The 15,817-nt window shown below is 37.0% G+C and overlaps 2 protein-coding genes across 2 annotated transcripts; one reads left to right on the top strand and one right to left on the bottom strand.

Annotated features, from left to right (window-relative positions):
- Nucleotides 1-716: 716 nt before the first annotated feature.
- On the top strand, nt 717-3,157 carry LOC135680987 (glutathione peroxidase 2). Its single transcript, XM_089113703.1, has 2 exons — nt 717-1,233; nt 2,089-3,157. The coding sequence occupies exons 1-2, from the start codon at nt 748-750 to the stop codon at nt 2,416-2,418; spliced, it is 816 nt and encodes a 271-aa protein (XP_088969829.1). The 5' UTR covers nt 717-747; the 3' UTR covers nt 2,419-3,157.
- On the bottom strand, nt 2,093-15,137 carry LOC135696610 (FAS-associated factor 2). Its single transcript, XM_065216066.2, has 15 exons — nt 14,980-15,137; nt 13,802-13,870; nt 12,847-12,968; nt 12,381-12,429; nt 11,417-11,501; nt 10,930-10,959; nt 10,444-10,544; nt 9,903-9,988; nt 9,218-9,309; nt 8,686-8,775; nt 8,051-8,138; nt 7,005-7,086; nt 6,729-6,818; nt 5,411-5,560; nt 2,093-4,721 (listed from the first exon to the last, which is right to left on the bottom strand). The coding sequence occupies exons 1-15, from the start codon at nt 15,064-15,066 to the stop codon at nt 4,536-4,538; spliced, it is 1,407 nt and encodes a 468-aa protein (XP_065072138.2). The 5' UTR covers nt 15,067-15,137; the 3' UTR covers nt 2,093-4,535.
- Between the last annotated feature and the right edge of the window lie 680 nt (nt 15,138-15,817).

Genomic DNA, 15,817 nt, shown 5'->3' on the forward strand with positions numbered 1-15,817 from the left:
TATGAAAAAGTGACGACTCTAAACATGGAGATAAATTTGTTTGTTACAGAACCATTTGAAATTTCAATTTTGAATTGGTGACCTTCTATGAATCATTCTTCAAATCTATTATCGCTAATTTTTCACTGATATTTCTAGATATAGTGGGTTGCAAAGACTTCTGGTTGTGACTGATTACAAATAAGTCAAAAATAGAAAGGGATAAGAAACAATCCTTGTGGTGCTCCTGCTTGAGATTATAAAAGAGGAACCCCCTCGATTAATCAAGCCTGTTTCTGTACATTTCCACTACGCTTTTCCTGCTGAACCAGTTCAGGCAGCACTAATGATGCAAGATAAGTGCAAAGAAAAGATGATAAATCTTTCTTTGAGGAAGGAAGATAGTTGAAAATTAATCAGCTTTGTGCAATTATTTGAAAACAATTATATGCAAGACGATAGCTTGCCTTTCCAAATGGTTTTTCTTGCTTCGATGTATTTTTTTAGAAAAAGAATAAAAATGTTTGCTCAGTAAAGACGGGGATGACGTCTGTTCTTCCATTTCTTCGCACTGCCGATAGCCTATGGTTTTCCTTTGGAAAGTGTCCGCCTGAATCAGCTTATCTGATCAGTGGCTGGTTGCACGGGCTTTAAAACAACCAGTTGATCAGAATGTCATGGCCTAACGGGTGGCTGTATGGTTGATCAGACGTGTAAGAGAAATCACGGTAAAACCGATTGAAATAGTAAAAAGACAACATAAACAATATGGCACGAGAGGGCCGGGTCGATGGCCTGCTTGGCCTTTTGAGTTTATGTGGTATTTTGGCGTACGGCCTAGCCACGCCTTTTGAGTACAGCGAATGTTATGGAGGGGAAGGAGACTTCTTCCAGTTCAGCACTGGTTCTTTAGATGGGGAGACAATTTCCTTCAACCAGTTCAAAGGGAAGGTTATGGTCGCTTTAAACGTAGCATCTTTCTGAGGTTATACACCTCAGTACAGAGCTTTGAATGCATTGAAAAGCGAGCTTGGAGCCTTGGACGCAACAGCAGAGAATTCTAGCAAGTGTTACCTCGATGTTGTTGCTTTCCCGTGCAACCAATTTGGATACCAAGAGCCATCTGAGAACTTCGAGTTGTTGAACACACTGAAGCACGTCCGGCCCGGGTATGGATTCGTTCCAAATTTCCCATTGACCGGGAAGCTTTTGGTCAATGGCCAGAGTGAAAGCCCCATATTCACTTTTTTGAAGGTATGAACATACTTTATAGAACAAGAGCAGTTTTTAAGTTGTTCTCCTTTGAACCTTGTGACCTGCTGTGTGTTGCATAATTATCTGTTACATAATTAAGAAAATGTTTTATATAACTTGAGGAATGGGCTAATGAATTTGTTATGGTTATCGATAATAAAGAAAGAAAAAACAAAAATGAAAAAAGATTAAAACACTGATGTTATAAAGAAATTGAAATATCACACATGTGACTTTTCTCTTATAAATTGAACATGGTTTCGGTTGTAGCTTGATACCTTTAGCATGCAGTGGCAATAAACTGATAAACTGTGAGGATGCCTCAGTGGTTAGGGTCGCTGACTAAGGACCAAAGGGTCCGTGGTATGAGTCCCTGACGTGACCAAACTTTCCCTCAGAGTGAGGAGAGTCGCCAGCTTTCTGTAATTCTAGGCGTATGAATCCTGAGGTGTGGTCATATCGAGAGGAAAGACCAGGACACTGCTCGATAAGCATAGCTTTTCAGTGTCCTAAAACTACCTTCAGAAGCTAGGTAGTAAACAATACAGTACAGTCAACTGGGGAGGGAATACCCCATCCTTAACGGCTTTAATATGAAACTGATTCGCGTTTCACCATAATCATGACAGCAGTGATCGTTCATATGGTAAAATGGGATGTGAAAAAAGTTGTGTAAATCAAGGTTGGGATGACAGGTTCTAGATGTAAACGTGCGGGTACTGCCCTTGATGGTTTTATTCAATGTTACCAATTAAAGTTACCAATCTTACGAACTTGAAATAGTCAGAGATGGCAAAAGACATCAATATTTTCCTGGCGATGCATTCTTGATAACGAGCAAAACATTCATTTTAGGCCCGATGTCCATCTCCCTTCGGTTTGATAGCAAACCGTAGCGATATCACATGGACACCGATAAGAAACAACGATGTATCATGGAACTTCTCGAAGTGGCTTATCGACCATAATGGCCAGCCTTTTAGACGATACACGCCACGAACAGAGCCAAGACTGATACAGGAAGATATCAAGGAGCTGTTAAGAGCTTGCGAGGAAGAGAAACAAGGAGTTGTCAAGCAGCAGCAACAACAGCAGCAACAAAACGCAACTGCACCTGAAAACGCCACCGAGACACGCAACCTGCAAGGGAAGCCACGGGCAAGGAGGACACTCATTCACAACTAGTTGAAAGTTACCCAACTTTGTCTTTATGCTGAATTTGACTCTTTGCTGAAATAACCTTATTTTCCAAGCAACAGGCCCAGGGGCGGACTGGCAACAAAAGCTGTTGAAATTTCAAGTAAATAATGTTAAGTTTGCGTGTATAGCTCATAAAACACGTCACAGTCCGTCCCTGGATTCATAAATGGTAGATCGATTAAAGGCAGTAACTGTACATATTATGCGTTTAAGGCATTAAGTACAGTAAGCTTTATAAGTTATGCACTAGGTCCTAAGAATCCACAACAGTGTCTGGCAATCTCATTGCCTATCGCGCAATACACTTTGTGGCTAATATCAATGCAATAAGATAAATAAAAACCCACTAATTAAGAACTTATATGGCACAAAATTATAACCTGACTTCCCTTTAACCAGTCATACATCAGATTGCATATCTACGTAAACGTTGCTATGCAAATCAAATATAAACACCAATTCCTATTAAGGTAAAATCCTAAAGGCCAGCTTCAAAAACTGATTTGCTCACTGTTTTAGTTGTAAACGATTTTCCTTTATCAAGAGGTTATGATAGAGTAATCTAAAACCGTTGCTACGTAGGTTGGTTGCTCTTGAAATGTTGCAAGCTTCGATTAGATCTTTAATGCATTCAATCAGATTGAAGCATTGCAGCACTGCTCTTGGCATTGATTAATCATATACAACAAAATGGTGGCACAAAAGCAGTGAAGTTGGAAACATACATTGTGTCGATTTCTTGTTCTCTCTCTGCTTTATATCTAGCAAATGTCATTGGGCATTTTTCAGCACCTCAAGGGAAACTGTTGCAATACAGGTAAACACAAACTGTAATTCAATCAACACTTTTGGAACTTGGAAATATCACTTCACAAAATTTCATGAAGAATATTTCCCCTTTGCGTCAGACATGTGAAGGATAGGTGAAACCGTTTATTTACAATCTCTTCATAACTAAAACCACTTTGACAATAGAGAAAGCAGTCTGATGGGGAATAGCACCCACCCAAGTAGCCTCTTTATCCTCTTCCCACTATTTCATTCTTCTACAATAAAAAACTGTCTATAAGAAACCAAGCCGTAAATAACCAAAGTACTGGTCACTTAAATTCTTGATAAATCTTTAACCGGTCAAGGTTCTAACAAAGATGAAGGAAAGCAACGAGAGAACTCCTTGCGTCTGATTACGGTCTGTGTTCTTAATTATCTATGTTATGTTTATGTTTTTCAAAGAAGTAAATCTTCAGTATTCAGTATGGATTTATAGAGGTTAAAAGATAATTAAAGGAGCAATGTGAAGTAGCTACCAAAACAAATGATGGTGATTAGCACAACATCAAGGCAGAACCATCACAGGGACAGTCCCTTAGAGTTGGCTTGGCGATGAAAGGCTTGACTACGTCAGAAGGCCTGGAGCTACGCACTTCATACATGGAAAATCTCAGGAATCCCCTGTTACAAGCTTTTAACATTGGATCCAGAGGAAATGCATAGACTTCTAAGTTGACCATTGGGTGAGACACATTATCTTTTTCCTTATCCTACTTGGTTAGGCCAATGAAAATAATCAAGAATGAAATCATAGAGAAAGGAGGCAATTCAAATCAAAAGGCCTATGATGCATCGGTGTGAAAGAATAAAGAATGTGTCGAGGAGAAAAACAAATGCAAAGTATTTAAGGGTGCAGAAGGTCTTCGACGGTTTTTAAGAGAATCCCACTGGTTTTCACGATCCCTTCTTTGCAGTTAGATAAAAAACAGGGCAATGAGAACCCTAGCTATATACACACAGTATACGCCTGCAGCAACAGGGAGATGACGTCACTGAGTCCAGTCTTTGATCATTATACTTCTTATAAATGACAAAATGCTATGATTTTCCAAGCAGATCAAAATACTATGAATAAATATCTGATTGGAGCAAAATATAGTAACGCTTATGGCTTAACTAGGGTTAAAATAATAAGCAATTACTGTAAAACTATTTTGATAAATTATTAGGTCTTGCGTGAACAACAATGTTATCTATACCTCGGACAGTTGCAAAGCAAAGGGGTATAAATTAAAAATATTCTAATAACAGTTATTCCTTATTACCTAGATTTAATCCTCATCTGAACTATCTTCAGTTAAATTTTGAACAAACAATACCGCTGAAGAACTTAAACCAACTTCTGCAAGTGTTTGATTCGTGTTCGAGTCTGTCTGGAAAGTTTTTCTTGGGAAATTCGAGTTTAAAGCAAACTCCTTAGGAGTGTCTTCATGTCCGAAAACGAAGTCAACCAGGAGCTGTGAAGAAAGAAATGGAAAAATCAATTTATAACAAGCTCTTTGGGCGCATTTAAAGATGCACAGAAACTCTTTTAAGTCAACATAAAAAACAATCAATGTAAATCAAATCATTATGAGCCGCAGCTTTTCAGGGAAAGATAAGGTCACTGGACAAATGTGTACGGAGTGTTATGTGATAATTTTGATTCAACTCTGCAATCAAAATGCGCTCTAAGAAGGCAAAGGATGTGTGAAAGTTTGACAGCGCAGAAAAGACCAATAGAAAAGATACAAGGCTTTTTCCTCATATCTTCAAAAATTTAGGTGTTAGATAGAGCAGTCATATTTTTTATGAAGCAACACTAACAAGAAAAAATACTAATATTGATATTTTACTTGGGAAAACCAAACATTAACACACCAAAGTTATCTTATCCTGATGGTCTAAGTAGCATTAAAGAAGCAATAAACACGCTAAAAAGATACCCATGATTTTCTGTAACTGGATGGAATCGATCCTACATTTTTACCCAAAGTTAGGTATGTTGGAGGTGCTTAATAGGCCATTCAGCCTGCGGATTCAAGGAATTTTTCTACACTTTTTATTACGAACAAATTCCAACATAACATGGAAAAATCGGATAATAAAAACCTATTCAGAAAAATTGGGCAAATAAAAATGTGATAAAAAACGTTTGGATCAGTACCTCAAATTGATCCGATGTCAGGAATCTGCGACATAATACAACGCCATTTGGTAACTTAATCCGGATCTGTATAGCATCAGAAACTGTAGAGTCCGGTTCCGGAATTTCTTCAAGCCTCTGGCGACAATCCGCTTTTCTTTTGACGGTGACCTGAGGAGTACAAGAACAACATCAACCTTAAAAAGGGATAAAATGCACCTTTTACGTCGTTGGGGGTAAAAGTAGTAAAGCATAAAGAAATGACAGGGAACATTACTCAATCGCTTACGAGGTCAGAAACGATCATTCCATGATAGCGAAGAGACGACAACATAATTACGTAACAAGAGCGATGTTAACTGTATAGAAATATTCCATACAATGACAAGCATCGAATTCTAGGTAAAATATTCAAAATCCTGTGGCAATATACGGAGCTTTTTCACAGCTTAATATTAGCTAGTGTAAAATGTGACAAAATGATTGCTTGAAAAATTATTCAAATATTCTTGTTTCCAAATTTAGGGATAGGTTATTCTCAAAACTCTCTTGAGGATATGGTTAAGCGTATAATTTAAAAAACTATGACAGCCATAGGAAATATTTGATGCCATTTGATTTCATTTCACCTACATGATTCAAGATACAAAATATCCAAAAATCGGGAACGTCTCCGCTCAAACAGCGCCAATTATCAACAACCACGAAAAGGGAAAACCAACTTTTATGACAAGCTATTTAGAGGGACACGACAAATAAACTTTAAAAACAAAACGAATTAAACAAGAATCGGGGAGAGCACTGGAAAAATTAGAAGTGGCACCATCGAATGTTAACGGTCTATTTTAATTTTGATGTCATAATGACGGACAAAAGGATCACACTTCCATAGTTTTGAACTGGTGATTTATATTTTTCTGTTTGGTGAACGAATGTACCCAGCCGTCGGCGCAGTAGGGCCATATTAATGGGCCCCCTGCTTCATATGACTGGGAGTCATCTTGGCTGAATACGGCGACTTTGTCAGGGATCGGGGACCCTGATGGTCGTGGCAGATCAGCCAATGAAAAGGCATATTTGATCATGAACTGAATACAACAAACCAACTCGCTACGCATGTGGGATGAATTATTATCTAATCTAAGAGAATTTAGTTTGGACCATTGTCTAAAGCCACGTGGAGGGTTTCTCTAAGTCAATTTGCAATTTAAAGACAATTTTTCAGAAAATTTAGAAAAATGTTGTGAAAATTTTCGCGCATGCGCAGAAGATAAATTGCCTTATGCTTAACAACGTGGCAGATCTTATTCAAAAAAATCTTGAAAACTTGATTCGTTACCTCTACTTGCCGCTGTTTTTCCATTTCTTTATCCCGACGTTCGTTTTCTTCTTGGCGTTTTGCATCTTCTAAGGCCTTCTTCTTCCTTGCCTGATAGATGATTGGCATAACATCAACAAGCATTCATACTTAGAACTTCCAAGACGATCATCACTTACATAGTGACGACCAGAAAGATTGTTAAAATCAAACAAGCTTGGAAGAGATGACAAAGTTCACGTGTCTTTTGGCTACACATCCAAAAGGACTTTAAATATACTCGACGATTTGAAATACCTTTTCACGATCTTGTTCCAAGGCAACTTTATATGCCCTATCCTGTTCTTCTCGGATAGTTTGCGAAAGACTTCGCTCCTCTCTGAAAAACATAAAAAGGCCTCTGTGAGCATTGAATTAATGACTTCTTGTACACAAGGGAGGTAGGACTCTCCCGTCAAATAATAGGCAACAGCAACAGAGAAATATTTTACGTTAGATTGGTGCTTAAGCAAACAGATTGCTCCTCTCTTCTACAAACCTAAATCCTAGGCACTTAGAATAGAGAGAGCTACGGATACATGAAAAAATTATGACCCTGGGTTCTCCCTGACATTAAAGCCTTTTCAGAAGGTTAGTGACGCTCTTAGAAAAATGGGGGCAGATTTAGACGTCTTGTTTATATTTCATCGATTTCAAATTTAAAGGAACTGTTAGCCATTCACCACGTTTATTATTGTTTGGGAAATTTTCTACCCAACCCTTTTATTCCAGACCCCAAAACCGTCTTTTCCGGACTGGATAGTAAATTAGGAAAATATAGTGCCTTTTGCTTTTTTTCCAAATATTATCGGTTCTACAAGAAATGACTGACAGATTCCGGGGATGACTGAATAAAAAGTCCAAAAGGTAGCTCGACCCCTAAGCCATCAGTACTCCACGTAATTAACGCTTAAGAACACATTACTGCTACCAAATTAAGGCATTTTAAGAGCTTATTTTGCATCTCAAGCTGCAGTAGTCCTTATTCATAGGTTGCATCAAACATAATTAAGGTTGTAGTGTTTTTAAATTTCATTTATACTGTAGCTCTGAAGCAATACTGTAAGCTCTTGAATAATCCCCCTGGGGCTTGTTTATCCAAAAATATTTTGGAGTGAAGGCTTGGTTGGAGGAGTGGGCTCATTCGAAGGTGGTGGTGGGCAGCAGCCAAAAATATCACCAGGGTAAATTTTCTTCCTCCGTAGCTCATTCAAGAGAGGGTGGTTTATTTCACAAAAAGTTGTTTAGGGTTGGAGCGTATTAGAGGGTTGGGGTGGTTATCCTATTTTTCGTGCACGATTTACCTTTCTGCTCTGGCAGCTATCAATGAAGGTTCATTTTCAGCGATAATTCTTGATAATAATGCGATCAGTTGATCCACGGGCATGAAACCTAAAAGATTAGAAGATCATGAATGATTATGTCTCAAAACAAAGAATGTTACATGGATTAGGCAACCGTGAGAAAGGAGGGGAAATTCCCCCAAGTGAAGTAGGGCATTCAAGGGAACGACGAAAATTGTTCAGGTTAAACGAAAACTCGATTTATCAGCAGTTGGAAAGTATCGGGGAAGGTTTAAGGGGATTGCAAAAACAGTTCGTGTATAACGGTAGCAGGGTAATACGCCATGTATAACGCTAGCACACCCTGACCGAAAAGTGCAGTTGCTAACAGGTTCCTATGACGTAACGGAATATTGAGAGACGAGCATTTGACATGTCTGTGACGTTGACTGTTGTTATCACCTTCATGGGTTTAAGTTTCAAAATAATTTCTTGTCTCTCCATAATCACTCCAAATTGCTCAGTTTTAGTTGATACTTTTTAAAATGAAATTGGAGTTTCGTCACTAATGCGAAGGGGAAGATAAAGACTGCTAAACAGCCACTGGAAATTGATAGCTATGCTACGAAAAATAAAGCAGTAAACTCCCGTCTCACCTTCTATTCTCCATACAATTGTCATTCTGTTGTCCCTTAAACAAATAACTGCCAAAAATGGATACGTTGTTTCTCTAACAGCCTTTGAAACTGCAAAAATGAGTTTTACATCTATTTAATTTCAGACAAGCAACATTTGTAGAACTTAAATGAAAAATTAATACTGTGGAATAAGCCCCTTTTAATAAAGAAAATACCACTAAATGTGTTCGAGAAGACAGTCACAAGTTTCTGCCTACATAGCAATAGCTTTTTTTCATTATAAGCTGCATCCGCTAAGAAGTTTAGATGGAACACGGATCACCCTCATATTCAAGGTTGCTGGTGTTCCTGCAATTTGTTGCCAAAAGTAGAAGGCCTAATCAAATCGGACGAAACCATACGCTTATTTCACCCTACCTGGATTAGAAAAGAATAGGCTAACTTTAAAAGAAAGCATATTTATTTTCTTCAAAAAGTAGCCTATTAATGAACTTGTAAATAAACAGAGCAATTGAGACAGAAGCATTAATGTATATACAGGACTGCGTACCTCTGTGCCCCTCGTATGTGTTGACATCACAACCCCAAAAAAGCATATTTCCATTGATGTATTCTTTAAAGCCAGGGTTACATAGAACATCCCTGTAAAGGAAGAGTATACAATTCAGGTAGCCGTTGTGGCAACAGAAAATTTATCTCAGGGGTAAGAGAAAAAGAATTTATAACAATGAAAGGTTAATATGGTGTTGCTGGCTAGAGTGGGTAGGTTTTAAGTGCCACTGTCTGTGACAAAATTACTGGAGGCCCGGTAGTAACTGCTAAGAATATCGCGGGACAGGACGGGCATGATTGTAAACTAAACCGGGTTCAGGAACATCAGGAGTTGGATTCTCAAACAGAAGAAGGTTGCTACAAATATTGAAAGGAAATATGGCAATTGTTTTTCCGTTTTCTGAATGCTCTTGCCAGAACAGTTGTTTTCGCTTTATTAATACAAACAAAACAGTGGAAAGCTAGGAACATAGAGAAATTAGTCAGTACGAACCACATGACACAAATCAGTCAGGACGGCTAAAAACTTTACTTCATCAGACACTATTTCTCGACATAGGCGAATTCAACCTACGCAATGTTGACTTGAAAGTGGCGTGATTATCTATATATAATGACGTAGGTATGCATTGAACTAATTGTCATTTAAGGAAAAACTACTGCAACATTAGAAGAATTCTCACTTGCAGAATGTCGGGGTGTCCTGATGTGACCCTGAATGTAAATAAACCAGTAAAAACCGCAATTCCTTTTTTGCGTCGCTCAGGGCCTGAAAATGGAGATTAGTATTTCTACAGAGTCGAATAATCTAAGTAAAAAATCAACTGTCGAAATCAAAGGTGAATGTGCAGGTACAAAGTTGAAGGTGCAAGGTTCGAATGTCAAAGTAAAAACTCAGTATTTGTGTACAAGTAAGTATTTATGGCCGGGGGGTAGTGATTCACCTTTGATCTGACAGCTATATATTTTGTTGATATCATAAAAACCGGGGGTAATGATTCATCTGAAGATCCCTAAAATGCTACTGCTAATAGGAATTCACGCATTAGCTTCATTTGCCCCCTCCCTACCCCCGAGAAATGAGATCAAACTTTTTCAGTTACCAAACGAAAGAGTAATAATTCGGTTTTAGATGTTGAGCTTTTTGAACACCTTTAATTGCAATGGCAAATGTTTGTTATTATTTGGATTGTCAAAGTCAAAAAGATGGAAGGCAATACACACCTGACTGTAGGTTCCTTGGTAAAGAGTTGGGTGCTCCAATCCATAGCTATCTTCAAACTGTCTTTTGAATTGTAAAACATCTTCAATTGGGTCTCCACTTCCTACACAGCCAAATTTATTTGCATCAGTGACCGTTACGGACTATCAATTACTGTTGTCACTAAACGTCTTTCGTAGGGTTTGATTAAATGTTTAAGTCTAATGGGGAAGGTCTTGTTCTTTGCAACAAATGAAGTGGGCAAGATATTAAAATAAATGAAGCCTCTAAAGAATACACTTAAGTGTAGCTCTGCCATTACCAATAAAGCTGAGTCATAACGTAGTATAAATTCATTTCTACAACTATGTTAACACAAACTAAAAAAACTGTATTAACTCGTACGTGCACATGATACAAGACAATCTTTGATATTCTCATTTCAGATTGAAAGAGATTAAAGATGTAAAATCATATAAACCTAAAGTTGAAAATTTCCTATCACATACCTCTTCCAAAAGACGGCCAAACGATTCGAACTACGATGAAGAAGAATAATTTTACAGAATTTATGGTTTTTTCTATATGACAAAAGGGATAAAGTCATGGTTCAATATTTCAAAATCAAATGTGTCTTCTCTCTTATTTGTAAACATATATCTAGCTTAATATACAAATTACTGTTTTACTGATTTGTCATAGAGCGCTTGATGCTGTATAGGCAGTGTTGTACTTGCCTTGGTTACATGATTGAATTTTTCTCCAAATCTATGTAAGAGACTGAAACAAAACTTTACAAGGGTCTTCCATAACTCATAGCCTTAGCCCAACTAAACCATGAAAATGGTTACCGCTGAATCCTTTCATATTTCACATATTCTCTGACCCTGGAACAGAGTTCCATTAAATATTTCAAATGAACTAGCATGGGCGAGGTGAAGAAACTTTTACAAAAACCGTCAACAGCGTCGCATAAAGCAAATGGCTTTAACTTACTAATATAAGTGATAAAATCTCTAATAGTATTGTATGTAAATCGATATGGGACCAGAACCAAACCAACAAGCCACTCTGTCCAACTCTGAAATGAAAATATGGCTGATCAGTGTTCAGCATAGAAAAAACAAAGCATGTTCTAGTGATTATTCCTTTTAACTAGGTATGTTCCTTATTAAACAGTGTCATTACTTGGCAAAATGCCCAACATGGGGTCCTAGGTCATTCTCTAAAGCTCTGTATCTGTGTAGTGACTCTGTGTAGGCCTGTTTACATCGATTTTTCCTTCCACAGCACAGCACAGGCATCCTCTACGTCACTCTCATATCCCACATTCGTTATTCTTTGTTGTTTACTTTGTTTTTGCCATGCTATTTAATTTATTCATCACCTTTACTCCCCCTTCCTATCTTTTGTTTTCTCACATGATTCGTTATAATTTTAGATATTCATTTTTGTATATAAGTATGTTAATTTAAAAGCAATCTTAGTTCAGTTAGAATCAAGACAAGCAATAGGCACATCGTCTCTTCTCTGGCTCAGTGTTCTCTGCACGTAAAATAAGACTCGCTGGGTTAATCGATGGATGGCTGGGACACGTTAATCGATCGATGGTTGTATTAATGAATGAACGGCATCAAATAAAAATTTCTTTATGGGTAGACTATTCAATGAGAAAAGCCATATGGGTAAAATATTCAATGAGATAATGTCATAATTTACAGAATCAAAGATAGGTTAATACTGAACAGGCTGGCCACCAAAAGGTTCAAAATGTGTAGTTTATTCTAAATCAAAGAAAATTAAGTTACTGAAAAATTATGTGAGAATTCAAAGGGGTGATGTGAAAAGAAATTCTTCTGTCTTCATTCTCAAAGAGAACAAAAATCATAGAGTTATTTCCCAAAATTAAACAGAAAATAGATTCAAAATTCAAGAGTTAATTTCATTGGGAGGTACATACCATTCTTCTGTTATTTGCTAAGGACGATATTCCTGTTCTCACAACTGGTCTAAAATGTAGAAAAATAGATTCATAAAAAAACAAGTGGATATCTTGAAATGCTGTCAAGACAAGGTAATATCATAAAAATTATTATCAAATCTGCTGTTTCTATGAAGTCAAATTTTAAAACAAGACATAGGGGGGAGTACAGTCTAACAAACAAGCCTCCAATCCATTGCATAAAAACTTCAATAAAACGAACTCTGGTTGTTAGCTACTGTCTGATACTGTACTTGAGACAGCACAACACACTTATGGGCAGAAGCTGTCTATCTGCATATTAGAACTTCTAAAGTATTACTCGGGCTATCTACTAATTCAAAGACAGTTTCAGAGCAATTTGCAATAATAATAACTCTATACGTTTTCACATGATATTTCTACTAGCTAACAAATAAAAAATATATTATTATGCAATACCTACCCATCTAAAGGCTCGTTAAATGAGGGGATTACATTAACAGTGTCTTCTTCATTTTCTATTTCATCATATTGTGGAGGAGGTGGGATTCCCTCTGATTCGTTGAAAGAAGCATGGACAGCAAGCTAAAAAGATCCAAGCTAACTGAGAATATTGAACAAAAGATAAATATTATTGTTTAAACATCAAATGGTACATTGAATTAGGAAAGACAACTTTGAATCTTCCTGTTCCATTTTTCAAAGCATCTTAAAAAGGCTACAGACAAAAAAGCATGATTTCTACTTCTAGAAACAAATAAAGAGTATTATTTTAGAAATAAGATGGTTTTTAACAACAAAACTCTTGTTGACTATTAAACAAAAGCATTGAACCCTTAGCAACAAAGCCCAGGCCTTAATGTTCAAAGTAGGAGGCAAAAGGGCAGAAAAGCTTGACAAGGAACAAATTATATATCTTGTAAAACTTTGGGGGTTATGACCCCCTGTTGGTATAACTGTTTCAATAACACTTTTGAACACATAAACTTTCGCTTTTATGGCTCACAGAGCCCATTTACACTGGTAAGGATTCAAACTGTTAGATAACTATTTTGGACTAATCATAATGGAAATACCACCAACAATCAGTACAGATCAAAATCACTCCATGTTTACACTTGCACTGTGCTGGAACAGTTCCATTCACCACCTTTGAGAGCTTGAATTACAGTTACTTAACAGTTATTACGGAGCTGGGGGTTTGTTAAATCTATGCATCACTTGAGGAAGCTTTTTTCATTGTTTTAAAAAGACTTTTTATTTCCATAGTTAAAGAGTGAGTGTAAAAAAATTATTTTAATGATGTCTGAGAGTGTTATCCATCTTTGTATATAGGTTGTAAATGTTCACAATAGCAATTTTTGGCCAGATCATGTAACCAAGTGTAAATCGGTTTTATATTTTCTCTGCAATCTTACCTCAAGGTTCCAGTTGTATTGAATAAGCTTCTGTTTGCTTTCTTCTAAGCAATCTGTTCCAGTTACTTCCTGTTGGTTGCAATTGAGTAAACAAAAATTTATTAGGTATGATATAAAACTTATGATTCAAAATGTAACTATTCTCTGTTCCAGGCAAATTTTTATCTCCATATTTGCAAAAAGTAGATATAAAATTGGAATCTTCATGTTGAAATTGGTCTGTGCTGAAAATTTCATGTTGTTTGGCCATCAGGCAGCAAACTATCCTATTTTCAAAATTAGGCTTTTCCTATACATTTCAATGAAATTTGTTGCTGTAGTGAAATGTTTTCACTACAGCAGCAAATTCCGGTCAAATCTAAAGAATTATCCAAATATTTAGAACAAAGTAAATCGTGACCCAACGGTCTAATCCATTTTTGAGAAAGGTCTGTAGATAGCGAGATACAGAATCAATAACATCAACCCAGACCAGAGTGCAAAGTATTTTGTGTGCGGGGAATTATTTTCTGTCGCTTACGCTTGCACAGGAACAAAGCATGTTGCAAAATGACAGGTTAAAAGCTGTGGGATTTCATTTTTAAATAGCACTTTTAGGGCTCAAGATTAGGCTATGCGCAGAATTCACACGAAAGTCCATGTTCCAACTGCTCGGATTAATCTAAATTTGGAAAAATGCGCGGATGGGATTTGAGCAATAAATTATTGCGCGGGGAACCCAAACTTTGCAGTCTGGAACCCAGAACGGTGAATACCTGAATGGAAATTATAGTAAAAACACACCTTAGTTTTAATCAAAACAATAAACACACTTTAAAAATTGGGGAGAGGGGGGATTTTAAAAAAGATGCAAACATACACTTTTTCCCTCTATTGAACACTATCACTGTATTAAAAAAATAAACCCCTATTTACCTATGTTGAAAATGCAAACATAGATCTGTAAATGAAGTAAACATAGAACAGCGCGATAACCAAATACTTATTGACTTTTATTTAGGACTTGCTGTTTTGTAAACACAACATCTGGGAACATCCTGATTCAAGCGAACACGGTAATGGTAGTATGTTTTCTTATATAAAGAACTTAGGCCGTAGCAATAATAACTCGCAACTTAAGAAATATTGACAAAAATTTTAAATGATTGCTCTTGAAAAATAAGCTATGCTACACATACTTGAAATTGCACTAATTTAGAATGTTGTTCTTCAGTTAAATCATCAGTTTCATCCTGCTCCGAGTTTTCTTCGGTTGGTGGTGCCATCTTGTTGTTGAAGATAAGGAGGGATTGGAGGACAGCTTCGTTTCCATTCCAGTTTCGATCCCAGTCTAAAAATGATTATGACGTCATCAGGGTCCAGAAAAGTTGTTAACCTTCCTCCAGACAAAAAATTCACAGAAGGCAAACCTTCCTCAAAATACAATAGAAAGTGGATGTGGCTTGGGTGTGTTATAGGAGCTTCTACTGTTTTTCGTGGACCATCCTCCGGTCAGTGGTCGTGTGACCGTAATGTCTTCCTGACTCTGGACGTCATTCTGTGCAAATTTTTGCATTTATTCAACGGGAAGATCTTGTAAAAGTGAAGCAAAATAGAGTCAAGGCGAGCAAAAATCTGTGAAAACTAAGGAACTGGGGTTATAATTATGTGGATAAAAGATAACCACTTTGTTTATATTTAATGTGAAAAACTCGAACTTTTCTTTTCAAAGTTACTTAGAGAGTAGTCAAGTTTATGGAAAAATTAACAATCGACTAATGGTTACAGCTGATTATCTGCTATAAAATTTGAATTCTCTCGCCTATTTGAGTCTTGGCTGGAGGCCGTTTGCCCCCTAACCTGCTCTATAATCAAGGGCGTAGCGTGCGGGGGTGTGGGGGGTATACACGCCCCCAACTTTGAGATAACTCGTCGGTAGAATTAAATTTATAACAAAACATTAATGTAACAAAATAATTTCTGTCGGTAAAATATGGTTTTGTATCTCATACCCCCCCCCAGCGAGATACAAAAAGC

Source organism: Rhopilema esculentum, chromosome 18 (genome assembly GCF_057945365.1).
Source record: "Rhopilema esculentum isolate cy_ngs chromosome 18, ASM5794536v1, whole genome shotgun sequence".
NCBI lineage: Eukaryota > Metazoa > Cnidaria > Scyphozoa > Rhizostomeae > Rhizostomatidae > Rhopilema > Rhopilema esculentum.

Excerpts from the sequence above, each read along its gene's own strand:
- LOC135696610 (XM_065216066.2), bottom strand. The coding sequence starts at position 15,066 with ATGGCACCACCAACCGAAGAAAACTCGGAGCAGGATGAAACTGATGAT. Across the intron at positions 5,561-6,728 it reads AAAAACAGCGGCAAGTAGAG|GTCACCGTCAAAAGAAAAGC; the intron begins GTAACGAATCAA and ends TGTACTCCTCAG. Across the intron at positions 4,722-5,410 it reads TGACATCGGATCAATTTGAG|CTCCTGGTTGACTTCGTTTT; the intron begins GTACTGATCCAA and ends CTTTCTTCACAG.